The 27,258-nt window shown below is 42.1% G+C and overlaps 2 protein-coding genes across 3 annotated transcripts in view; one reads left to right on the top strand and one right to left on the bottom strand.

The window, feature by feature from the left end:
* Nucleotides 1–96: 96 nt before the first annotated feature.
* pianp (PILR alpha associated neural protein) lies at nucleotides 97–17,988 on the top strand. Of its 2 annotated transcripts, XM_034289038.1 has the most exons (5): nucleotides 97–1,149; nucleotides 1,392–1,804; nucleotides 2,559–2,637; nucleotides 12,814–12,957; nucleotides 16,506–17,988. In XM_034289038.1, the coding sequence occupies exons 1-5, from the start codon at nucleotides 1,139–1,141 to the stop codon at nucleotides 16,525–16,527; spliced, it is 669 nt and encodes a 222-aa protein (XP_034144929.1). In that variant the 5' UTR covers nucleotides 97–1,138; the 3' UTR covers nucleotides 16,528–17,988. The 2 variants fall into 2 exon arrangements, with proteins under 2 accessions (XP_034144929.1, XP_034144930.1); XM_034289039.1 differs by lacking the exon at nucleotides 12,814–12,957.
* Nucleotides 17,989–23,209: 5,221 nt separating this feature from the next.
* Nucleotides 23,210–27,258, bottom strand: part of cops7a (COP9 constitutive photomorphogenic homolog subunit 7A) — a 32,055-nt gene continuing 28,006 nt past the window's right edge. The window contains exons 6-8 of the mRNA XM_010900819.5: nucleotides 27,088–27,193; nucleotides 26,531–26,700; nucleotides 23,210–24,034 (exon numbers count right to left, since the gene is read on the bottom strand). Coding sequence (XP_010899121.1) covers nucleotides 23,995–24,034; nucleotides 26,531–26,700; nucleotides 27,088–27,193 — 316 coding nt within the window. The 3' untranslated portion in view covers nucleotides 23,210–23,994. The remainder of the gene's footprint in view (nucleotides 24,035–26,530; nucleotides 26,701–27,087; nucleotides 27,194–27,258) is intronic.

A 27,258-nucleotide genomic window follows, 5' to 3' on the forward strand; every position in this document is an offset into this window, starting at 1 on the left:
CCTGGCTCCAAATATTCCTACTTAATATTGTGTTGTGCCCCCCCCCACCACCACCACCACCGACCCCACGGCATCCTCTCCTTCATAAACACCCGTTATTCAGTGGAACACATCATCCTACTCAACCCCCCCTTGTGTAAATTAATGTATATTGATTTTGCTCCACTCACACTCTCCCTCTTTCCCTGTCTATCTGGCTTTTTTCTGTTTTTACTAAACATAACGGACTTACTATTTTTCCCATCGCACCTGGATGTTGAGTGTTGATGTCATTTTCAGATGCTTTTCTATTTTTGTCCGTATCTTTTTTTTTTTTGTGATTTAATTGAACCAGTTTAAAAGCATAATTAGTATTTAAATCTCCTTTCTACAGCACCCCCCCTCCTCTCCCTCGCTCTCTCTCCCCCTCAGACTCTACATGTCTCTGTCGCTAAGGCAACCAATGCCTTTTCCCACTCCCTCTCTGTATCTTTCCCTATGTAACTGTCTCTCTCATTCCCTCTCTCTTCAACCAGAGGTAGGCATGTTAACCGATATCTGTCTGATAGAATATGCTGTGCGTGCTCGTGTGAGAGTGAATCTTGCATGCGTTTGTGTGTGTGTGTCTTATAATGCGCGAGATGGACATAGTGTGTACGTGTCCGTGTGTGAGTGAGAGACGTTCTGGTGTTTTGACAGCTGTAACAGTATAGATGACTCTCAAGATTTCTAGAGTTAAAAGTAGAACTTGATGGTCCCTGGTCTCTGTGCATGCATGTGATGAATGTTTCTGACACAGGTGTGTGCGCGTGTTTGATGTGCAAACTGTAAAAGCATCTGGCATAATTGAGTGCTAATTTTGGACAGCCAGGAGTGCCACTGCCCAGGAGAGTGTGTGTGTGTGTGTGTGTTCCTGTCCTCTTGTCTACGAGTATCCGTTTACATTTTCACTATCAGTCAGTGTCAGAACTAAAGTGAACCCTCTCCCGCTCTCTCTTTCCCCCTCTCTCTCTTTCCCCCTCTCTCTCTTTCTCCCTCTCTCTCTTTCCCCCTGTCTCTCTTTCCCCCTGTCTCTCTTTCCCCCTCTCTCTTTCCCTGTTAGCTCCCAGAGAGAGAGAGATGATCGGAGGAATAGGGACTCTGTGAACAGAACGAAGCGATGGAGAGATGGTAAGATGGGTAATGAGAGGTGAAAGTGAGGATGTTTAGACTGGCTGTTAATGGGTCAGTATGATATGCGTGATGCTTGAGGAGGTCCATTGGACAGCAGACTAGTCGTTCCTCCTGTTCTCTTACTCTCTTTCTGTCCGTCTCTCTCTCCCACCTCTTCCCCGTTTCTCCTTTCCTCCCCGCTTCTCCTTTCCTCCCCGCGTCTCCTTTCCTCCCCGCGTCTCTCTTTCATTCTCCCGAAGCTTCATCTCTGCTGTCACACGACCGACTGCCCTCCGCTGCGTATTCTTCCTCCTGGTTGCCGCGGTGACACGACCCTCGACATGTAACCGTGACGACGGGGGCGAGGGGCAGGTGGAGGCTGCCTCCACCCAGCTGTCCGTCACGGGACAGGTCACGCCGACCCCAATCTGGTCTGTCGACTGGGGCCCCACGTTACCACTGGAGGACGAGACGCCTCACATCCTGTCCAGCCAGGAAACGGACCCACACCATCGTGGCCGTCAGGTCCCCGCAACGACCGCAGAGGCCTGGCCTTATCAGAGCGCACCAGGAAGTGCAGAGCCCCAGGAGCCCCGTGACCTGCTGGAGGCCCCGGGCACAGAGGGAGTGGTGGATGGAGGGAGCGAGGCAGAGGAGGGAGAGCCCGAGGAAGGTGGGCACACAATGGGGAATGATAAAAAAAAAAAGGATTTGTATTGCTGGTTATCAAACGCGTCAGAAGACCTCTGGGGAGTTGATAGCAGTCATCAGAGAGTAACTACAATCCCCTTTGGGCTGGCTTTGTGTGGATGGATGGCTGCTTCTAGCTGGTGGAGAATGTTTAATGGAGTTTTCTGAACTCCCAAAAGAACACAAAAAGTCGACGGGTGACATTACATACCAGACGATAAAAATAATGACTTCATCGGCTCACTGTCTTTTGAATTGCTGGTTCCAGTGACAACTTGGCTCTCAATCTGACATTTATTAATTTGGTTTATTTACTTGTGAGCCTTTGTAATGTGTGCAGGATTGAAAATGAACTTAAACGCCTCTTTCAATTTGAATGAGCGCCATTTCTAAACACTTGTTTGTTTTGGCCAGGCACACAGCGATATCACCAGGACAGCCCAGTGATATTTACATGATTAGTGATTCTTCAGAGTTTACAATTTCTGTAGCTCGTCCTCAATTTCTTGGTTTGTTGCAAGGAACTCAGGAAAACCGCCTGAGACGGGAAGCTAATAGAAAGTTTTTCATTTTTGGTAAAAGAAAAAAAAAAAACTCCCTAAAGAACACAACCCTTGTTTCCTTGGTTGGCTCATTTCCTCCGCTGATTTTGGAACGGATGGATATATGTAGTGATGTTCATGCCTGTAAAAGTTCACTGTTCTCTCCTTTCTCTCTATGTGCCCGTCCTCCTTCAGTGGATCCTCAGTTCTACGTCACAGTGACAATCTCCTCTCTTCTTATCCTGACGGCTGTTATCATTACAGCCAAACTCTGGTAAGATGTTCCAATCCTCTCTGCCCTTTTTCTTTCATTCCCCTTCATTTTATCTCCACCCTTCTATTGTCCACTCTTTCCATCACCCACCCACTCAATTTCCTCCCTCTATTTCTCTCTCTCTCTTTCTCCCTCCACTCTCTTCTCTTTCGCTTTTTCACTTCCCCATCTCCGCCCCGGGCTCTTTTTCTCTCTCCCCTTCTCGCTTTCAATCCTACTTTCTTTCCTGTCTCCAACCACTTTTTCTCTCCTCCTCTCACTCTTTCTCCTCCATCTGTTTCTCTACCCTGCCCTCTCCATTTTCCCCCTCTGTTTCTCCCATTTCTCTGTTACATCTTCTGAATGTACATTAGGGTCACTTCATCAGTGTGTTATTGGCTTGAACATGGGAATGGTAAAAACTCGCTTCCAGATTGAAGAAAATACCTTCACAATGTTTCGAGGCTTTCAGCGGTTTAAGGTGGCACAATTCCAATCACTTTAGGTCTTGATATCTACGTTGGTGGGTGGTTACATGTTGGTAGTATCAAAACGATGTGTGGGTTTCCTCTTGTTTTCGAATGATGTTTTCGTACCATGCAGTTCCGATACCAGCTGGGTGTGGATAGTGGAGACAACCAAATGGAACAAGGCAACAATAAGCCGGTGGTTTCCGTTGGGCCAACTGCATGTGTGACTAACGCATTTAAGTTATTTGTTTGGTGCTCCCACCCCTGGACAGATCTCATTAATTGGAAATTGTGGCAATTTCTATGACAATTTGGCTATCTTGTTTTTGATACCTAATATTAGACTCATACCCCAAAGCGTGTGTGCCAAATTTCAAAAGTTTCAAACCGATCAAGAGATATACACACCCATTATTGTGATTGTGTGGTCAATAGGAATGTTCTTGCATCTGTTAAATCTTGAAAGTGTTATGTGCACCAAATGTTATTATAATGTCAATGTCCTTGACTGTGTTTTTTGCGTTGATATGCCTAACCACACCCTGTTGTTTCAGTTACTATTCTAAAATATGGTTGCAATGTCCTCCCCTAATATTGGCACACTTGATAAATATGAGCAAAAAAAAAAATCTTTATTGTTTATAGTCTTGCTTGTTTATATTGTTTATATACCTTTCATTCAACAAAAATATAACTTTTAATTAAAGTAAAGCAATTTAAAGAAAAAATACACTCTTATCATAAAACAAATGTTGTTTCTTCAAATGAATGTGCCACAATTACTGGCACCCCTTAATTTATTACTTTATGCTATCTCCCTTTGCCAAGAGCAGCTCTGAGTCTCTTTCTGTAATGCTTAATGAGATTGGAGAACACATAGCAAGGGAACAGAGACCATTCCTCCATACAGAATCTGTCCAGATTCTTCAGATTGTGAGATCTACACTTGTCTAACCTCCTGTTCAGCTCATCCCACAGGTCTATGAGGTTTAGGTCAGGGTACTGGGCCATGGAAAAACCTTGATTATGTGGTCAATTAACAACTCTTGTGGGATTTTGATATGTGCTTTGGATCATTTTCCTGCTGGAAGATCCAACCATGGTCCAGTTTAAGCTTCCTGGCAGAGGCAGTCAGGTTTTGATTTAATATCTGCTGATACTTGATGGAGTCCACGGTACTATGTATCCTAACAAGTTGACCTAGCAAGGTCCTTTGGAAGGAAAACAGCCCCACAGCATCAGTGATCCACAATCATAATTCACAGGGGATAAGGGACTTTTCTGAATGGCTATCTTTCTGTCTACGCCAAACCCACCTCTGGTGTTTTTTCCCCAAAAGCTCTATTTTGGTTTCATCTGACCATAGGACCCGGTCCCATTGAAAGTTACATTTGGCAGACTTGAGTTTGTTTAGGCGCTTGAATTTGTTTTTGATAACAGCAAAGTCTCTTTATGGCAACCCTCCCACACAACATGTGCTTATGTAGGTGGTATCTGATCGTAGTTTTGGAAACTTTCTGACCCTAAGAACCAACTCACGTCTGCAATTATCCAGGTGTGATTCTTTTTTTGGTGATTTTTGGTATCACTGATACCAGTCTCCTCACTGTGCGTGGGGTCAGTATAGACACATGTTGTCTTCCAGGCCGATTGTTATCTCCAGTTGCTTTTAACTTCTTAATTGTTGCCCTGATAGTGGAAATGGTGCATTTTCAATAGTTGATCTATTTTCCATTAGTTTCTATTTAGATTTGTGCAGCTTAACAACCTTTTGTCGTACATTATAAAGGTAATCTCAGGTCATTGCCATAATGATGGATGACATGGGAATTTAGCCTGTGTGCCACCTCATATTTACACCCCAGTATTAAGTGGTAAGTATTGGCTTACCATTTAAGTGTTCCTAATCACTTAGGTGAAAAATATGAATGGGAATAAACAACAGTTAGATTTTACTTGGGGTGCTAATAATTTAGGCACACATTTTGGAGAAAAATATTCGTAATTTATTTCACATGTATTCTTTTTCAAACATTAAAATTCAATGAAAGGTTAGATTTTTGTGAATATTTTCAATCAAAGCCCAAGAGGATAAAGAGCTGAGAGTTTTTTTTCTTAGTACATTTTGTACATATTTACCAAGGGTGCCAGTTTTAGTGGAGGGCCCTGTAGTCAAAAATATTGCTTTGAATAGCTTTTATTTTTAGATAAGAGTATATGAATTTTCATGGAGATCAGTGATTGGTGCAAGAGAAGTAGTGTTTTTCACAACATTTAGAAATAATGAAAAATCTGTATTGTGGACTGTATGAGTTATTCAGGGAAATTTGCACCTTGTGAAGAAAGTGAACGGTTTACTGAAATTGATGACAGGGTCAAATGGAGTGAGGAGTGAGACCTTCCAATGTTTTATTTTGAGATGCTTGTCACCATCAGAAAAAATAGTGTAATTATGTACATGCCTGGGGCCGTATTCACCAAACATCAGTCCTAACTTTAGTCAGTCCTAACTTTAGGACTCCTAAATGTATGGTCTAAAAGTATTTCACAAAGCATTTTAGCGCTGAAACCAGCTCCTAAATCTTTGAAAAGGTAGGAGTCAAGAGGACTCCTATGTCACTACGACCAAGTCACAAACCACCCTAAAAGGGCTGCTGGGAATCCGCCTCGTAATCAGATCAACGTTTTATAAACGTTTATTGATATGAGCTTTTAAAACAAGGTACTGCCTTAATTGCGAGGGATTATGATCATAGCTAGTCAGGGTTGTCACTTCACCAACAAACAGAAACAACCCAATAACGTTGTAGATCAAGGCTGTGACAACTGTACGCTACTTAGCCACAGGGAAAATGCTGTTGTGCAGCATAGACGAACTACATATTTCTCAGTAATCTGTCAGTAGAATATTACATCAAACAATGAATGCCCTCTCCAGACCCCATATCATCCGACAAATCATACGGTTTCCTCATTCTCCAACTACAATGAAACAAAGCCGACTTCATGTCCATAGCTGGACCACCCGGTGTAGTTAGTGCTATAGATGGGACACATAATTGCATAAAGATGAATGTGCATTTCTTTATGAGCTGCCAGACATGTAAGAGACTAACAATTTGCTGAACATATCTTGACTAGTCAGTATATAATTTTTGGTTCCATGTTTAATCAGTGACACTTGGCCTATGTTTTTATTCCAATATCTTTGTTTCAATATGGCAACATAACATTCTTCTAAGGTACTGCTATGATGAATTCACTGACAGAGACCCCTCCCCTATCAGCCAATCACTCTATGGGCATAATAAGTAAGCTTATTTGTGGAACACAAATTCCATAGCAACGGGATCAACCCTACCGTTTCTCTTAGCTTAAAACTTCTTCCTGTTCCTTTGTCTTAGCATCTTTGTGAATAGGTTTTAAGAGGAAACTCTTAGCTAGGAACTTTTAGTGTTGTTTAAGAGTCCTCCTAGTGGTAAGATTAAATGTTTTGAAAAACCCACTCAGGTTTTCTCAGAATTAGGCCATTGGTTTCTGAGATATGTTTTATAGAACAGGGCTCCTTCTAATCAGTTTTGGACCATTTTTTGCTTTCTTTCTCTCACGTTTTCCTCTCCTTTCCTCTCCACATCCCTGCGTTCCCTCACTCTGCTCAAACCTCTCGTCAATCCCCTCATTCTTTTCAATCCTGTCTTTCGTTCTTCCTTTCTCAGCTCTATTCTTCCTCCTTTACCTTCATTTAGCTTCATCACTTTTTACTAACACAGGGGGCTGGTTGGCGATTGATCTTTCCATAGTATTCTTATCGCCTTCCCCAGTCTCAGACTAAGCCTGGTTCTGCCCCAGCCAGCTCCAGATTCTCAGATAATCCCCCTGCTCACTGTGTGCCTAAACACCACAAGCACGCCCAATTTCTCTCTTTCTCTTTCTCTTCCTCCTTTCAATCTGTCTATCAATTCCCTCTCTCTCCCTTCTCTCTTTCTATTGTTTTTTTGATTTCTCGCTCTCTGTCATTCCCTCTTTCCCGTTCTGCCTTTCCCCCCCTCCCTCTGAATCCTGGTCTCTTAAGTGTTGCTGTGTTGAGCTAACTTAATTAACCCCACTGTAGGCGTCTGTAAAGCTCTACTAAACTGACTTCACAGTTGTATGGTGGAAACATGTGTTCTTGGAGTGCTTAAAGGAATAGTTAACCCAAATAACAAAAGGATGATTTCCTTTCCATTCGTGGGACAAATCCTGTGTGTCAAGTATTTTTCATGCTTGTTTAAATCATCTCTAAGTGACTTAGTTGAGCCTCTCAATACATTGTACATTTGGTGTGTAATATTATTGTTTGTACAATGTAAAGGGTATTCGTGTCAGAAAAGCAAAAACATGTGCATTTGGAAATGGTGCCGGGGGAAGTACGCATGGACTGGCATACATTGTTCATAGACTGTAAATAGGGATGCATGAAACCATATGTCATTTTGTAATTTCAGTGAACTACAGTGCATTCAGAAAGTATTCAGACCTTTTCACTTTATCCCCATTTTGTAATGTTACAGCCTTTTTTTTTTTTTAAATAGAATAAACAGATTTTACCCTTCATCAATAGACACAAAATACCCCTAAATTAGAAAGCAAAACTGTTTTTTTGAAATGTTAGCAAATGTGTATATATAAACACAGAAATATCACATATTTTGACAGTACCAGTCAAAAGTTTGGAAATACCTACAAGGGTATTTTTTATATTTATTATTAAAATAGTGAAGACATCAGAACTATGAAATAACACATATGGAATTGCGCAGCAACCAACAAAGTATTAAACAAATCAAAATACATTTCATATTGTAGATTTTTCAGAGTAGCCACCCTTTGCCTTGATGAGAGCTTCGCAAAATCTTTGCATTCTCTCAGCTTCATGAGGTAGTCCCCTGAAATATTAATTTGTGGAATTTATTTTCTTCTTAATGTGCTTGAGCCAATCAGTTGTGTTGTGGCAAGGTAGGGTTGGTATACAGATGGACAAGGATAGAACAATTTTGAATAAGCCTGTAACTAAACAAAATGTGTGGAAAAAGTGAAGGGGTCTGAATATTTTCTGAATGCATATGACATTAATTACAGAAACAGCAGATTCTTTTCCAGAGAAAGATATAGTAGGATACATTTTTCATACCTTTTCAAGCAGGACCTCCTCCCATGGAAATTGAAACCACAACCCTTGCAGGCGCTTGCTGAGTCTCACTGTTAATGTGCTGGACTGTTACTATGTTTTGGATTCTGTTGTTGTGTATATGACATTGAAGACACATTGTAGTTATCCGGGACTAGGTTATGGAGGCAGGTAATGGTGGGTGGATGAATAGTAGTTTTGACAGATAAACTTTGGGAATTAGCATTGAATTAGAATGCAACTGAATAGATTGTTGGAGAACATCTCGCCGCATACAGTTCGGTCTGGAAATATTTGGCCATAAACAATCTTGTCTCTGTACGCCACCACAATGGATTTGAAATGAAACAACTGAGATGTAATTGAAGTGCAGACTTTCAGCTTTAGTTCAAGGGGTTGGACAAAAATATTGTATGAAACGTTTAGGAATTGCAACCATTTTCATACACTGTCTCCTTATTTCTGGGGCCCAAATGTAATTGAACAAATTAACACAAATGTGGAATCTAAGCATGAATAATTACAATATGAATGTACGTTTCATTGTAAGTGAATGTGCCTAGATAATGAGAACAACAGAAACCTCTCCGTTGAGATTCTCTCTGTAGGTTGTGCTATGATAACCACAGGAATGTTTACATTGACTATTTGGCATGGGAGTAACTGTCTGGGAAACCTGATCTTTGCTAGGTAGACACACCCTTCAAAGTATATATATCAGCTTGTAACCAATATTACAGGGAGAAGATTTTGGACATTCATTGAAACAGGACAACTCTGCTGCATTAATACAAAAAACACAGAATGCATTTTCTCCCTTGATTTGTGCGTGTTCTCTATTATTTAACCACTATATGTAACTGCTAAATTCTAACAAAATGTTTAATACTTTTTTTTAATTCATTTTTAATATTTTGTCGAGAATCCTTTGCAGGCCATGACTGCTTGAGATTTTGGAACACATGGATCACCAAATGTTGGGTTTCCTCCTTTGTGATGCTTTACCAGGCTTTTACTGCAGCTGTCTTCAGTTGTGGTTTGTTCATGGGACTTCCTGCCTTGAGTTTTGTCTACAGCAAGTGAAATGCATGATCAATCGGATTGAGATCAAGTGATTGTCTCGGCCATTGCAGAATATTCCACTTCTTTGCCTTAAAAAACTCCTGGGTTGCTTTTGCAGTATCTTTATGTAAATTGAAGCGCCGTCCAATCAAGTTTGCTGAATTTGGCTGAATCTGAGCAGACAATATATCCCTATACACTTCAGAATTCATCCGGCTGCTTCTGTCTTCTGTCACATCATCAATAAACACTAGTGTCCCAGTGCCTTTAGAAGTCATACATGGCAATGCCATCACACTGCCTCTACCGTGTTTTACAGATGATGTGGTATGCTTCGAATCATGAGCCGTTCCAAGCTTTCTCCATACTTTTGTCTTCCCATCATTCTGGTATAGATTGATCTTAGTTTCATCTGTCCAAAGAATGCTATTTCAGAACTGGGCTGGCTTTTTGAGATGGTTTTTGGCAAAGTCTAACCTGGCCTTTCTGTTCTTGAGGCTTTTGTATGGTTTGCACCTTGTGGTGAACTTTTTGTATTTGCTTTGTGATGTCTTCTCTTTACGGTAGACTTGGATAATGATATGCCTACCCCCTGGAATGTGTTCTTCACTTGGCTAGATGTTGTGAAGGGGTTTTTCTTTACCATGGAAAGGATCCTAAAATCATCCACCACTGTTGTCTTCCGTGGACGTCCAGGCCATTTTGTGTTGCAGAGCTTGATTTGGCCACACCTAATGTTCCTGCTATCTCTCTTGATTGATTATTATTTTTCACTTGCATTGAGAACTCCTTTGACCACATGTTGTTGGCTCACAGCAACAGCTTCCAAATGTGAATGCCACACCTGGAATCAATTCCAGACATGTTACCTGCTTAACTGGTGACTAAATTACAAAGAAATAGCCCACACTTGTCCATGAAACAGCTTTTGAGTCAATTGTCCAATTACATATTAAGGGGGTTACATATTAAAGAGCTGTAATTCCTAAACCCTTCCTCCAATTTGGATGTGAATACCTTCAAATTAAAGCCAAGAGACTGTATTTATCTGTAACTTTAATATATTTTGGTAAACAGGCAAAATAGCAAAATGTCTGTCAGTGTCCAATTATTTTCACACCTATCTGTATAGAATGTTCTTCGTGAATATGACAGATGGGTGTTTTCCTATATAAATGGGGATAACCATTTCCCTGGCCTTTGCTTAAACCAGAGAATGCAATTGAGTGGGCCATTTTCATTTTTCCTCATTTTAAAAGGTTACTTTTTATTGCAGTGTTAGGTTTACACACAAGGATTCTACGTGGCGTTGATTTAAAAAGGTGCTGAAAGCATTCTTTAGAAATGTTGGCCCATATTGATAGGATAGCATCTTGCAGTTGATGGAGATTTGTGGGATGCACATCCAGGGCACGAAGCTCCCGTTCCACCACATCCCTAAGATGCTCTATTGGGTTGAGATCTGATGACTGTGGGGGCCATTTCAGTACAGTGAACTCATTGTCATGTTCAAGAAACCAATTTGAAATGATTCAAGCTTTGTTACATGGTGCATTATCCTGCTGGAAGTAGCCATCAGAGGTTGGGTACATGGTGGTCATAAAGGGATGGACATGGTCAGAAACAATGCTCAGGTAGGCTGTGGCATTTAAACGATGCCCAATTGGCACTAAGGGGCCTAAAGTGTGCCAAGAAAACATCCCCCACACCATTACACCACCACCACCAGCCTGCACAGTGGTAACAAGGCATGATGGATTCTGTTTACGCCAAGTTCTGACTCCACCATCTGAATATCTCAACAGAAATCGAGACTCATCAGACCAGGCAACATTCTTCCAGTCTTCAACTTTCCAATTTTGGTGAGCTTGTGCAAATTGTAGCCTCTTTTTCCTATTTGTTGTGGAGATGAGTGGTACCCGGTGGGGTCTTCTGCTGTTGTAGCCCATCTGCCTCAAGGTTGTGCGTGTTGTGGCTTCACAAATGCTTTGCTGCATACCTCGGTTGTAACGAATGGTTATTTCAGTCAAAGTTGCTCTTCTATCAACTTGAATCAGTCAGCCCATTCTCCTCTGACCTCTAGCATCAACAAGGCATTTTCGCCCACAGGACTGCCACATACTGGATGGTTTCCCTTTTTACACCATTCTTTGTAAACCCTTGAAATGGTTGTGCGTGAAAATCCCAGTAACTGAGCAGATTGTGAAATACTCAGACCGGCCCGTCTGGCACCAACAACCATGCCACGCTCAAAATTGCTTAAATCACCTTTCTTTCCCATTCTGACATTCAGTTTGGAGTTCAGGAGATTGTCTTGACCAGGACCACACCCCTAAATGCATTGAAGCAACTGCCATGTGATTGGTTGATTAGATAATTGCATTAATGAGAAATTGAACAGGTGTTCCTAATAATCCTTTAGGTGAGTGTATGTTGCTTTTGTACACTGGTTAGTATTAGGGCTTAGGGTTAGGGTTTAGGTTCACGATTTAAGGTTCGATTTTGGGGTTAATTGTTATGATTAGTAAAAAAGATTTTTTTGTTAGATGTCCCTCCATTCAGATTGGTAAGTTAGAGGTTTGTGTGCAAATACCCACAAAGATAGTAAAAGTTAATGATACTGTCCCTTTAAGAAGAAAGGCTGTTTCCAGGTTAAGGGTTAGGTTTAGGGTAAAACATATATAATTGGGAGTATTGTTAGAACTGGGGACAGTTTTATGCATTAGGGGTTAGGTTTAGGGGCACTGTTAGGTTTGAGCATAAAGGCTAAGTTAGTGAGGTTAGTGTTAGGGTTATGATTTTCTGGTCACCCCACTGAATGAAAAAGTATGTGTGTGTGTTTGTGACAAGATGGGAGACTGTACGTTTGTGGGCACCTGCCTGCATGGCTGTAGGAGGTTTTGTTGGGTGAGGGCTCTAAACAACTAAATGTGCTTTACCTGACTCCCACTGGGGCCACATCATGACTCCCACTGGGGCCACATCATGACTCCCACTGGGGCCACATCATGACTCCCACTGGGGCCACATCATGACTCCCACTGGGGCCACATCATGACTCCCACTGGGGCCACATCATGACTCCCACTGGGGCCACATCATGACTCCCACTGGGGCCACATCATGACTCCCACTGGGGCCACATCATGACTCCCACTGGGGCCACATCATAACTCCCGCGTCATTTCACTAACGTTTCCCTGCGTCAGCCGTCGTTTGTCCCCTTCCTCCCACACGTCATCTCTCGCTCCGTCCTTTCTATCCTCTGCCCCCCCGACACGGTTCTTCTCTCTTTTCTTTTTCAAACTCCACGCCCACTCTCGCTCCCTCTGTTTCTCCCTTTCGAGCGACCTCTTTCCTCCTGACAGGGCTTTAATGAGTCAAATGAGCATTACCTCTCAGTGGTGGTGTAATGTGCTCGCCGTTGCTAAATGGCTCTGTCGTTCTCTCCCCCTCCCCATCCGCCCATCTCCCTCCTTCTCTCCCTTCCTTTCGTAGTTACGACCGCAGCTGTTCCCAGCAGCCACCCCCGCTCTCCCGTGGCGTGGGCCCCCCCCTTTCCCTCGCCCTCCCTCGTACCCTGGCTCAGGAGGACAGCAGGCAGACGCTGCACAGTACTCCCTCCTTCAACGACAGAGAGAGGTAATGAGACGCTGCCCAGCCCACTGGAGAGAGGAGGAGACAGAAAGGGAGGGAGAGGGAGTTTGACTGTTGTGTGCGGGGCTGTTGTTGGTGCGTGCGCGCGCACATTTCGCGTGTTGGTTTGTTAGCGAGTTGATGATGTGTCACGGACTGTTGGATACCTCTGCTTGTGTGGTGAACGAGCGTTATAACAGTAGATGTGAATAATTGGGTAATGCTCTTGGTCTCTGGGGACTACACAGGCCTGAAGTGTTAAGGCTGGGAGATATGCATGTGTGTTTTAGAACTTCCTCTCCAGATGAGTCATTCAGCTCTGAAAGCAGTGGGAGCTCAATCCATAAAATGATGCTTTTATAGCCGGGGATTTAAAGTTAATCTCAATCAGGATAATTGGGCTCTACTCCAGTTCTGCTCCTTGCCCCCCCCCCCATCTTCTTCATCCCCCTTGCTCTAGTTCTACTTCTGCTTCTCTTGGTCTTTCTCCTACTCTAGTTCTTAATTTTCTTTTTTCGTCTTTCATCTACTCCAATTTTTTCCTTCTTCATTGATCCCACTAATAATAATGTGTTCTAATTCTATTTCTATGAGCGACTCTGGTCTCTCTTTCTACTGTCCCCTGGAACCTCCCTAATCCCCTTCCTCTAGTTCACCGCACATGGTATCATCTCTCTTCTCTCTCTATCTGTCCTCTCTCTATCTGTCCTCTCTCTCTCTCTTCTCTCTCTATCTGTCCTCTCTCTCTCTTCTCTCTCTGTCCTCTCTCTCTCTCTCTCTCTCTCCTCTCTCTCTATCTGTCCTCTCTCTCTATCTGTCCTCTCTCTCTCTCTCTCTCTCTCTCTCTTCTCTCTCTATCTGTCCTCTCTCTCTCTCTCTTCTCTCTCTATCTGTCCTCTCTCTCTCTCTCTCTTCTCTCTCTATCTGTCCTCTCTTCTCTCTCTCTTCTCTCTCTATCTGTCCTCTCTCTCTCTCTTCTCTCTCTACCTGTCCTCTCTCTCTCTCTCTCTTCTCTCTCTATCTGTCCTCTCTCTCTCTCTCTCTTCTCTCTCTATCTGTCCTCTCTCTCTCTCTCTCTCTCTCCTTCTCTGTCTCTAAAAATTAAATTGCTTCATTGGCAATAGAAATGTTCCGTAAATGTTTAAATGTATTCAATATAAATTTTGGTGATGTACAATATAATAATACATAAGTCTAATCAATTACCATTACTATCAATACCACCAGTAATGTCTGCCCTTATAACGATCACAAACTTAATAGCAGGTTTTACTGCTTATTGATACAGTCTTAGTTGGTCTGTGTGTCCCTCAGGCTATGGCAGGCAAATACATATTTAGCTGCAAGAGGAATCGTTGCTCCTTCACACATTAGGAATAAATTGAGTCATTTATCTGAAGAATTACATTATATGCAATGGAAGAGAAGGTGCATATCTGTTTTCTTATTGTCTTTTACTTTTTTTTACACATATTACAAAACTGCATGTTTTCAGTGTGTTCACTCAAATGGTATTGCTTGTTGCCTGTGTCATCAGCCCACATTGCTGTATTAGAACAAAAACGTCTTAAACTAATTTAGGATGTCAGCAAAAGCTGTTAACTGTAAGGACTGCTGTTTGCTTCTGGAAATGAGATGCTCAATGTGTGTTGAGATCTTTGACCATGTAACATGTCAAGGGTTGCTCTGGCCGTGCTTTTTCTGTTCAGGGCTGTTCATTTACACAACTTGTCTATTATTTTATCCAAGAGCCAGAATTCAATGTTAGATATTGTAGATAGTGGGTGACAATGGGTAGAGGAATGAAATGGTTGGGTGAGAGTTGCCTGGCAGCTCATTTCAGAGCCAAATATTATTGAACTATCTTTTAGATTATTACATTTCGTTGTTCTTTTATATACAGTGCCTTACAAAAGTATTAAATCCCACAACCGATTCTTTCATATTACTGAATTGCAAGTATTACATTCAAGTGTTTTTCTGATATTTTATTTTAAAACACTTAAACTAAAAATAAATGATTGTAAGTTGACACTGGATTTATGTTGGGAAATAATTCTAAGAAAAAAAATTATAAACTCAAATATGGTCCTCGCATAACTATTCAACACCTGTTCTCAGGAAGCTTCCAGTTCCAGACATCATTGACCTCCACCTGTGAACCATTAAAAGTGCTGTCACATTTTGTTGATAAAAACACTGTTGAAGCATCACTGGTCAGGCTGTGAATCATAAAGAAGACCGAAGAGGATTTTACAAAAGATATTTAGAGGTAAAGTAAACAATATGCATTAATGGATTAGGGAAAATGTAAAAATATCCCAATGTTTGGATATCCCAGTTGGATCAATGATCAGGAAGTGTAAACTATCACTCCACCAAGGTACTGCCAAGAAAAGGTAATCCACCAAAATGAATGGGAGGGTGGCATGGAAGAAGTACCACTTAAAAGCCCCTTTTGGAGTATACCGGAAAGCATGCGATTGGATGCGTTTCAGATAAGACTAAGATAGAGATTTCTGTGTAAACCTCAAAGTGCGATTTTGCAAAATAAACATTGCCCATGGCTCAATTCAAACCATCCCTACAGTGAAGAATGGTGGTGGCAGTATCATGCTGTTGGGATGCTTCTCACAAATAGAGACTGGGCATCTTCTTAAAACTGAAGGAAAAATGAATGGAGCAATCAGAAGGAAAAAGGCAAGACAACCTTCTTCTTCTTGAATCCACTAAATAACTGTAACTTGACTCAACAACAAAAAGGACAGTCAAAGTCCTGATTTCAATCCCAATGAGAATCTGGGGGACATTTAAATAAATTGAGGGCAAAAGTGTTGTCCAACTAACCTGGAGCAAATCTGCCATTAATCGAGCAAAATCACCCAGACACTGTGTGCAAAGATGGTACACACAGCACTTACCTAGAAGAGTTAACGCACACAGCACTTACCCAGAAGAGTTAATACACACAGCACTTACCTAGAAGAGTTAACACACAGCACTTACCTAGAAGAGTTAATGCTCTTATTGCTGTGAATGGTGGTTCCAACAAATATTAATGTGTGAGGGTTGAATATTTAGGCAAGCAACATATTTCAGTTTTCAGACGTTCTTACAAATATATAAACCATTATCACCCTACAAAAATTAAGTTTCAGTGCTTTTAAAAAAAATTAAAGAATGAAAGTACGTGTGCCAGTTGTAATATGGGAGAGTTGGTCAGGGGTTTCAATACCTTTGCACGGCACACTATTTTAAGTGCTATGTGGATATATTTAGCAAAGTAGCAATTTCAAGTAGTCATTTTTTATCAGGATATTTCCTTGTCATCTCAAGGCCCCCTGGCAGCTCTCTAAGGCCCACATGGGGACCAAGACCCCTGTTGAGAATGGCTGCTTTAGATTCTTCCTTTAATAGCAACTATGTCCCTTTGACACTTATTTCCTACATATTTCCCCTCTCAGTCTCTTTTCTCTCTCTCTCTTTCTCTATCTTTGACTCCATACCCCCCCCTCCATTCCTCGAGTTCATTTCTCTCATTCTCTCCCCGTCAGGATCCCCGTGGTGAACTTCTAAAGCAGTATCCGACATGAAGCGCATGTCTACGGGATGCGACAGAGAAAAACGACTCAGCCAGAGGGGGTGTTCAACCAACTGTCTATTTCTCTTTGACTGTGAAGGTGAAAATCAGGAAACCAGTTGTCCAGCCACGGCCAAACCTCTGCTTCCCTACTTTGGAGAGGTCTAGAAAACACCGGTGTCGATCGCATCTTTCCTGCCACCATACTCCCACGCCACTGTGCTTTGGTGTGATATCTCCTTTCTTCTGTTTTCTGTATCACTGTAGACCGACCAAACCTTCCGCTCTGTTTTATATTAATCTGTCTGTACTGCCTCGGGCTACAACAGGCGCGCTGCTCCCTCCGCTTCACCTTCCTTGACTAATTCACAAGCAAACAGTGTTAGATAGAACGTTCGATTCCCGCCGGCACCGTTGCCGCTGTTGTTTGTTTTGATTCGATTTCACATGAAGAACTGTGTGGGGCTGTTTGAGATATTTCATGATACTGACCAGGTAGCTACTATGGTGAAACAGTGACATTGATGGTTGAAAGGAAGAACGTGCATTATTGTAGAATTGTAGAATGAAATACGGGTGTTAAGTGGCGGTGAAGGGTTAAAACCATCCCGTTCAGTAGGACTGAAAGGGGTATTTCACAAAGCTGGTTGGCAGGGTTGTAGCCAAAAGCCAATGTACTTAACGTGACACGGTTCAAAAATTGCTGTTTACTCCCGCTTGGAAGCATGCAATGCAAATAGGCACACTGCCGTTTTCACGTCCGCAATTTGTTTGAGGGTGTTTTTTTTTTCGTTCCCTTAATTATTCTCTTGATTTGTCGCATTTTTTCCGCCTGTCTTTGTTGTGCCTTTAGTGAGCGTGTTATTTTCTCTCGGGAGCATGAGCACCTTCTGTATATAATACTGTTGTATAGGGTTGAACACATTCCAGAATAATCCTATGTTTTCTGTATATTAAGTGACATTAACGGACATTTTATAAGTGGGATTTCTGGAATTTTGGGAAAAGCTACAATATCTTCTCAACCTTCGTTGTATTATGAAGAGTGGTCCAAACAGCTGTGCAATAAGTCTGAATATATTTGAAATGAATTCAAATGATACATCTGGTGTGATCAGTATTTGTGCCAGATAAATATAATGGGTATAAATGACACAGTCCAGAATTAGTCATTTTGCCAACATCTGGTGTTTCTATTGAAATTCTGCTTCGACTTCAATCATAGACTATCTACCCTATATTAGACTAGTGTACCCTAGAATATTAGAGTCCCCATTTGACTCTGTCCACCAGCTTTGAGAAATTAACTACTAGACCTTTACTACACTAGTGTTATGACATCATATGTGACTTGTTCTGCAGTCCAGTGTTCCGTGGTTCTCAGTATCATTCCTCTAGATGTGTAGTTCCACTGTACCGTGGGAAAACCAATAAATAAATTCAACACTGGTGTTTTAGCATTGTGTCTGACTGGACTTTACTGGCCTTGGGTCAAGAAAAGGGGGCCGTGTGGATGGGTAGTGTTCGATGACAACACCGGATGGATGTCAGCTGTCGCAACTGGTTTAAGTGGTAAAACTTGGGACCACAATGAGGAGACAGAGATGTTGTCATGAGACCAGCAAGTACACATGAAAGCCAAGTGTTTCAATTTTGCCATTGAAGTCCACTAACCTAGGTCCATTTGACTTCCATTGAAGTTCAGAGACTTGCAGTGAAAATGTCAGTAATGAGGCCCAGGTGCACATCCACTATTGTCTATTAATTGGAAGAGCTAGGTAAAACAAAAAATAGGCGATTGTTTTAAAATAGTAAATGTTTAGGGGCTTTATCCAATCTGTTATTCTAGAAATGTAATGGTTCGAAACTAGGCTGTGCAAAAGCCAGTGTGACCGGGAGTCCCATACACAAGGTTTATATTGGCCAAATATGTCTGCAGTTGGCAGAGGGATCGCCGGCAGGGATTCCCTTGTTCCATTACACTCCAGCAACTCCTAGCAGGTTTGGCACCTAAGTAGGACCTGCTTGTAGTTGATAGTCAAGGCAGTGTTCTCTGACACGCTGAACTGACTTCCTGGTTAAGCTAGTCATATGATAAACAGCACGGCTCAGTGGGATTGGATCAGAAGACCTTCGTCTTGGTTTTTCGAGTTGTCCATTCCTGTTGGGAGATGCTGCCATAAACTGAGATTGTAACTTCAAATTTTAAATCCTGAAATTGAGAGAAAAAGGGGAGATATATAGGGCACTTGGAAAGTATTCAGACCCCTTCACTATTTTCACTAAGTATTTTTTTTGCTCATCAACCTACACTCAATACTGCATAATGATACACAGGTTTTGAGAAATGTTTTCAAATAAAACAATTGATAGACTACAGATCACTTGTATGGAAGCATCCACACCCCTTCACTCAGTACTTCGCACCTTGGCAGCGATTCCAGTCTCCTGCACTGTCTTGGCTGTGTACTTTGGGTTGTCGCCTGTTGGAAGGTAAATCGCTCTGGAGCAGGTTTTCTTCAAGCATCTGTTTTTACATTGCTGTGTTAATAATTTCCTCGATTTTGACTTGTCTCCCACTCCCTAGAGCTGAAAACCTCCACAGCATGGTGCCGCGACCACCATGCTTCACTGTACGGATGGTGTTGGCCAGTTGATGAAACGTGTCTGGCTTCCTCCTGACGTGACACTTGGCATTCAGTCCAAAGAGTTCAATGTTAATTTCATCAGACCAGAGAATCTTGTTTCTGATGGCCTGAGAGAACTTTAGGTGCCTTTTGGCAAACTCCAAGCCAGCTGTCGTGCTTTTTACAGAGGAGGGCCTTCCATCTGGCCACTCTCCCATTAAAGCCTGATTGGTGAAGTGCTGCAAAAATGCTTGTCCTTCCAGAAGGTTCTCCCATCTCCACACAGGAACTCTGGAGCTCTGTCAGAGTGACTTTCGGGTCCTTTGTCATCTCCCTGAACAAGACCCTTCTCCCCTATTGCTGATATTGGCAGCAGGCTCTAGGAAGAATGCTGGTGGTTCCAAACCTCTTCCATTTAAAAATGATGGAGGCCACTGTGTGCCACAGAGTTTTTGTTACCCTTCACCAGCTCTGTGCCTTCAATACAATCCTGTCTTGGAGCTCAACGGACAACTCCTTTGACTTCATGGCTTGGTTTTTGATCTAACAAGCACTGTCAACTGTGGGACCTTATATAGACAAGTTTGTGCCTTTCTGAATTATCTCCAACCAATTGAATGTACCACAGGTGGACCCCAATCAAGTTGTAGAAACATCTCAAGGATGATCAGTCTTTTGCTTGTTGTTATGGGGTATTGTTTGTAGATTGATGATGAAAAAAAATCTGTTTAATACATTTTAGAATAAGGCTGTATTATAATGAAATGTGGAATAAATTAAGAGGTCTGTACATTCCGAATGCACTGTAATGATAATGAAAGGTATTAAAATGTAAAGGAAATTTGTAATTAAGCTGACATACAGTGGATACATTCGAATTTCAATTCCTATGTAATGCTGAAAGTCTGTATTAGGGATTGGATGTAGCCCTGGGCTGGGATGCATTTAAACCTGGTACAGCACTGTTGACTGAAGTGTCTTCATACTGCACTCCTGAATAGTGATTGTATACCTGTGAGGGGGTCTCCTTGGTAGTAGTTTTTATAAACCACCAACTACACTACTGCAATTTAATTTCACCATAGCAAAATGGACACTGAATAACCACTGCAATGCAGGTTTAATTGCATTGAACCCTTAGTGTTTGGTCCCAAAGGGCTAGTTTGCATTGACAACATCCAGCTTGTGACTCTACAAACTTTCTCAATGCCTGTGCAGTTTGTTTTGGCTTATGTTGTGTGTGGAGGGTAGATAATTTATAGGCTTATGTTGTGTGTGAAGGGTAGATAATTTATTGAGTCCCTTTCATTGTGGATAAGACCATACCCCAAAAACAGATGCACCTTTGGCCATAAAGCTTAGACCAATACCATTAACTGAGGAGGGTTTTTTCTGGATTGGGGGTATGATAATTATACCTCTAACTTTCTCATTATTATTCACAAAATGTTGAACTTTGCTGTCCAAATAAATGTGGATGTGAGCGTGCGGTTTATGGACCATCTGGCTTGTCATTTCCTCATCCAAGGTCAAAGGATGTTTATCAGTTTAACTCTTTATCCTCCTGAAGGGCATAGCACAAATGAATCTTGTTGTACTCAGGGTTTTCTAACACTAAAGGATTTTCAGGGTTATGATAACATAGAAAGGTCAAATCAGCTTCCAGGGTATGATGCTCTACTGGCAGAGACCAGAGAGACAACATGCATAAGCAAGCAGATGCCTTTCTCCATCAACTTAATTGTGAATCTCTGTTTTATACCAGGTTTTGCATCATTAGCCTTTTTACAATAAATTACATACAATTAATTCAGTATTTAAAAAGCTGGAGTAATGACTTATAATAGACACCCCACATTTAAAGCTCCCTGAATTCCTTTTATTACATCAGTGCTGTTAACACAGGAACACAGAGTAGGCCCAACTTTCTTAACCTAAAGAGAAAGCAAATTCCCTGATTAGACTCAACAGGTTCTCACAAATATCACATTTATTTCAGAAAAACATGCAGGATCATCTTGTATTCTGTGATAAGAGGAAGTCGCTGTCCGTTTGAGATTAAAAACAAGACAAGTTAAATAAAACACGATGGCCTGAAATGTACTGCATTTTGTACTGCATGTATTTTGGACAGATTAGTACATGTTCATGTGATGACGAGGAAAGTATGGAGAACAGGACATACCACCTCATCTGTGAATATGGTGGTGGTGGAGTTATAGTGTCGTCAGAAAGTATTCAGACCCCTTCAGTTCTCCCCATTTATATACTGCATTTATGACTGTATAAATGTATTTAAATTAAATGTACAACAATAATCCCATGATAACAAAGCTATAACTAGTTTTGTGTTTTATTGAAATTGAAAAACTGAAATCTCATGCATAGATATTCAGACTTTTAGTTCAGTACTTGGTTGAAGTGCCTATGGCAGTGATCACAGCTTGAACCTTTTGGGTCCACCTTGACCAGCTTTATTCATCATTCCCTCAATCCTAACCAGTCTCTTAGCCCTTTCACTGAAAAGTAGTCTCTGAGGCCAGTGGATATAACTAATGTGCCTCCCACTAACTCTAGCTGGCTTATGGTCGCAGGATGCGCGTGGCTAGTCGAATGGCAAACTATTTATTAATACACTGCAGAAACATAAATCCTGGTGCTAGTGACATTTTAATTTGAGACCAAATTAAAAAAGCTAACTTAAATTCACCTGGCTGTGATTTGAATGGGCAATGCCTTCTTCCTTTTATGAATGTCTTTGCTATACTCAAAGTATTCACTCCTAGCAACACCCCAATCGATAAAATAACTTTTAAATGCATAATGTGATGGGTATTTTCACAAAGATTTAACACCATTTGAATAACAATGGAAATGTTATTATTCTTTCTCAAATGAAAGCATGATGACAGTCTTTGTGAGAAACTCTTTTGCTGGTCCTCAACTTGCAGCTCAGTCATTTCATTTGAGGCAGATAGCAGACCTGTACGAGATGACGTTTGTTCTAGAGGATATGTTACCATACAAAGGTAACTGGCAAAAAGGTGAGCCACTTTCATGGTACATAGTAAAGCCTTAACTTGGACACACTTTTTTTTTTAGCATTAAACCCTTGATACGAACCCAGTGAAAGTTCTAAATGGACTGGATGTTAAGATGCAACTGGACAGGCAGAAGAATGCCTTTGGCCATTTTACTGATTCATTCCAAGCAACTGATTGGCTGGAATCCCCTCCTAAGTTTTAATGCCTGGATGATTAGAAGTCAAAACAGAAGGCACTGCAGGACTCCCTAAACTGTGTTCAAAGGACACTCGGTATCCATCTCTCACAGCCACACACCTAGCTTTACAGCTGTCAGAATTCACAAGTCCCTTCTGCTAAGAACACAGTAAAACTGGGAAACAGTTACGCTCAATAGCGCTGACTGAAATTAACACCACTAATTATAGAGGGGTAGAAACGAGGAGGAAGTGGGGTTAAAATGGAATAGGATAATTTATCCGACTCTATCCCGATTTTCCCTCCCTCTCTCTCCCTGGGTGCTAAGGAAGTCAATTGCTGCCATTAACGTCATGCAGGATAAAGTGAGAGAGTTTTGTGAGAAAACAGGGGGAGACAGGAGGAGAGAGAGGAAGCACGCCAATGAGAGAGATGGACAGAATGAGTGTGAAAAAGGAAATTTGGACCATGATGGAGGGACGAGGGAGCCAGGGCAGACAATTCTGACAGGCAATTTTGACGGTGAAATACTGGCTTTGGGCAAAATACACTGATATCAAATATGAATGCTGTGTGTGTGTGTCTGTCGGATGTTTGTGATAGATTAACGGTGTGTGTGTGTGTGTGAGAGAGAGCAGGGTGTATAGCCAAGTCGACTGATCACAGGGGTACATTCTGTATAATATATGAGTCTCTATGGGGAATAACCCAATTAATGGTCTGACCTAACACAGATAGACCCCTTCTGTGAGTTAACATTTAGCTAGTGATGCCACCTCAAGAGGAGCACTGAAGTTTTTCTTTAAAAAGAAACAGGAAGAGACAAGAGACTAAATAGAGCTCAATTTATTACCAACAATTAATTAATATCCTGATTTTATACACAGCTTAACTCAATCCTCAGCAGAAATTAAAACATGGACCATCAAACAACCAAAACAAAAAGTGTTATAACAAGAGTACACACACATACACACACATCAAATACACACATTCGGTTTCTCTGCTTCTGGGTGCTGCTCTCGATAGCCCAGAGACATCCTGCCCATTGCAGATTATACGCTGTCTGTCTGTCAGAATGGAGCTGGGTCTGTGTATATACACCATGCAGATAGACGGGCAGTCGGCCTGTCTTTCTGCACACCTGTCAAAATGGGTGTTGAGTCTATCACTTCCTGCCAAGTGTCTGTCTGACAGTCTATGTTAATTTGACTGCACATGAATGTTTGTGTCTGCATGTTATGTGAGCGACGGTCTGTGTGTGTGTGTGTGTGTGTGTGTGTGTGTGTGTGTGTGTGTGTGTGTGAGAGAGAATACGCACAGGTCAGTGTCAGACAGTGTGTGACAATATCGGTCTGTCTGTGTGTGTGTGTGTGTGTGTGTGTGTGTGTGTGTGTGTGTGTGTGTGTGTGTGTGAGAATACGCACAGGTCAGTGTCAGACAGTGTGTGACAATATCGGTCTGTCTGTCTGAGTGTGTGTGTGTGTGAGAATACGCACAGGTCAGTGTCAGACAGTGTGTGACAATATCGGTCTGTGAGTCTGTGTTGATCCGTCCCGTCTGTCCGTCTGTGGATCGGTGGCGATGTCCCTGGTCATTCCCTCAGCCTCCTCTTTCAGTTGGACTTGGACCAGATCTTCCCACTGCCACGGAGCCTGACACAGAGAACACAGTTACTGCAGATAAAGTTCAAATCACAAAGCGCCGTCTCCTGTAACGGCCAGGCGTCCCTTCACACCGCAGAGGGCCCTGAGTGTCATTTGGCTTAAATGCAGATTGGCTCTTGGCTTTGGGGTCATTTCTCAGCACCTCACACTAGATGATTCATCCCTGCATGTCCAGTGAGACGAGGGTGGTGGAAAGAGGCAGGTAGAGGGAAAAGACCTGCCTAATGCAGAGAAACTTCAGGGAACTGGAGGGATTTTTATGTTACATTGGAGCCTGTGCTGCATTCCTAAACAGGTCTGTGCCTGGGGCTGGTCTGCGGGCTAACGTCATGCCTAAGCACACACACACACGCCTCCTCTGCACGGCACATAATTGCTATTTCTGTCTGTGGTTCCGTTGGTCGAACATTTAGCTTGCGATTGCTTCGTCTCGCAGACAATTCGTGCCTGTGTCACGAAGCAGCTTTGAATGGAAGTGTCTGTTAAAAATGTAACATGTTAATAGTCTTTATTACCACAAGTAAAATGTGACACTGTCAGAACAGCCAGAAGGTGTGTTCATCCCCTTTAGTGACTTTCCTTGAGTTCTAATAAATAAATGTTTCAATCGAACAGGGCTATTGGGGATATCACTTATTAGCTGTATTAATCAACCAAAACTGGATGAGCTGTCCACAACCCTAATCTTGAACAGGGTGAATAATTAAACACAGCTAATAAAGCAGCTATACCCGATTTACAGAGACAAGTTTTAAATTTTTTTTACTTGAGTTAAAACGCCATACTTTTCCTCTCCCCAATAAAACATATTTAAAAGAAAAAAACCAAGCTCAAAGTCTGTTCACGCTGGCATTGGTCCCCTTTGGTCCCATTCATTACACAATCATTGATGTTTGCCAAACAAATGTCTTCATTACAGTATTGTGCCGATCACGAGACAACTGTAATTATTTATGCTGGTTTGTAGTTCACACTGTGAATGTAATTCACGTGTTGCGATCCAAATCTCCAATAAAATATGAGCCTCCATTAAATCACATCCCATGCCACGGAGTACCTTATATCACACTGTCAGATTGTTGGCAATACTTCTACAGCATTCTCTCATTGCCAAAATGTCCCCCGACAAGTGAATAATAATCATTACTTTAAACAGAAGAATTCCTCCTGTCATGTAATCAAAGGGAGAAACCATTTTCTTTCAGCACCTGAAGCTTTTAAAATGAGAAAAAAAACCTTCAGTGACATGTTTTAATCTCAGGACAGATGAGGAATTAGTTTGTTATAATTGGCCCAGAAGAGAGAGAGGCCCCCAGGTAGCCCTGTGAGAATCACTACAAAGCAAAACCTCTCCGAATAATGAAGTTACGCTATGCAGACACATACGGACAATCCCCCTACCGCTGACAGCTGGCGTTTAAACGTCTGTTTGTTGTGCAAATGACAGAAATGCCAGTGCATCCAAAATGAAGCGCTGCAGAATGACTTGAAGCGCCGTGGTCGACTAATCGCCTCCGTGCTATTTGAAATCATTTGACGCAATTGTCATTTTCATGTGACTGGAGCATGTGAGGCTGGCCGATTGGTTGGAAAGACTCGCTCAACAATCGCGTGTGCTCCTTTCACAACTCTCTGGGGCTCATACGTGTATTTCCTCGCTCCACATAAACGGACACAACCGCGCAATAAAAAAAAAAACAACTGCAGCTCCAAATTGACTCATCCTTTAACAAACACACAATCCACTTGAGTGAGCATGTAGGCCTGCTGTTCGGTTGTGAAGCTTATAGACAGCTCTGGGAAGCACTACAACAGCATGTAGGATACTCTCTTTCTAAATCCAACTTACAAGCCCAAATCTAAAATTGGACAGTAGCAACCCAGCCTTTACCCCAAGTTACATTCAGGCTATATCACTTTTTTTTACAGATCTACCATTTAAGACATACATTTTGCCACAATACAGGGGATTGGAACCCTTTTTATTTTAGATACAAACATAACACAAAAACTGAATTATTAGACTAGACAGTCAGTGCCATTTAACTGTCTTTTAGTGACACCATGGCTGTGTATCTGGCAGTGTTGCTGTCCATTTTCATAGTTATTGGTTTTTCATAGTTATATGTTTTTAGTGCTAGTTGTCTAATTTGTAACAATAGCCCATATAAACATTTTCATTATTTCTGGGTAAACATCTCTGCACAGGTGTTTTAGTAGGGGAGTAAGCTGGATAAATACAACAGAAAACAACGACCAAATAAATAGAATCATAATTGTGATAAAAGAATGTGGCTGCCCTCCTCTGTTCAAATGCCCGGCTGGGCACACAAACTTGTTCCCACATCAGCTCAAACAATACTTGTTTTGTTCTGACCTTAAACCCATACTTCCTGCACTTGTCAAGTAAGTACTGCATTACACACACACTCACAGACACACAAACATAAATGATATTGGGAACATCACTTTCACCTAACTTACCCTTTGACCTTTGAACTCTTCTTGCCCGGTTGCCGTGGCTCCTGAGAGGAGGCGGGGTCTCGGGGCTCGGCCGGCTGGTCTGCGTCCTGATTGGATGCTGCTCCTGCGGCGGCAGGGCCGGATGAGGGGGAGGCGGAGCTGGCCTTTAGCGTTTTCTGGAGGTTTGAGACCTGAGGGAGAGCGATAAGGAAAGAGAGGGAGGGAGTGAGAGGGTTGGAAAACAGAAGTGCCTGATTCACACTACTGCACTGGCTGGATATCTTCCCACAAGGTCCCTTCCAGTAGCTACGGTAGGAAGCAGGAGCTGCCAAGTACAGCTCAGCTCAGCTGAACCGCTTGGTGTGAAAAGTGTTATGGTGTTGTTGTTTTCTGGGGAGAAGAGGTTGGGGAGTGACTTCTACCTCAAACTATAGAAAACTGACTCCGAGGACTGAAAAGACACCCGTGGCCAACAGCCAAAAATCAAGGCTGTGGACAAGGCTCTAAAATGGGACACTGAATTCAGGCCAATGGGTTTAGGTGTTCCCTGTGGCTCCCCTGAGGCTTCCGGAACTTACCTCGGTCTCCACCTGAACTTTGACCTTCAGCTGGCTCTCTCTGTACAGGTTTGCTCTGGACACCTGCTCCTCGATGCCACACAGGACGGCCTCACACCCCGAACACCTGACCAAAAAATAGATTTTAATGACTTAATTTTTCCAGAAGCAACTTTGGATGTGGTAGGTTGG

Source organism: Esox lucius, chromosome 20 (genome assembly GCF_011004845.1).
Source record: "Esox lucius isolate fEsoLuc1 chromosome 20, fEsoLuc1.pri, whole genome shotgun sequence".
NCBI classification, from domain to species: Eukaryota; Metazoa; Chordata; class Actinopteri; order Esociformes; family Esocidae; genus Esox; species Esox lucius.

Bases quoted from the DNA above. Each gene is read 5' to 3' on its own strand.
- pianp (XM_034289038.1), top strand. The intron at 1,805-2,558 runs GTGGGCACACAA...GTCCTCCTTCAG, and splicing joins GGAGGGAGAGCCCGAGGAAG to TGGATCCTCAGTTCTACGTC. The intron at 12,958-16,505 runs GTAATGAGACGC...TCTCCCCGTCAG, and splicing joins TCCTTCAACGACAGAGAGAG to GATCCCCGTGGTGAACTTCT.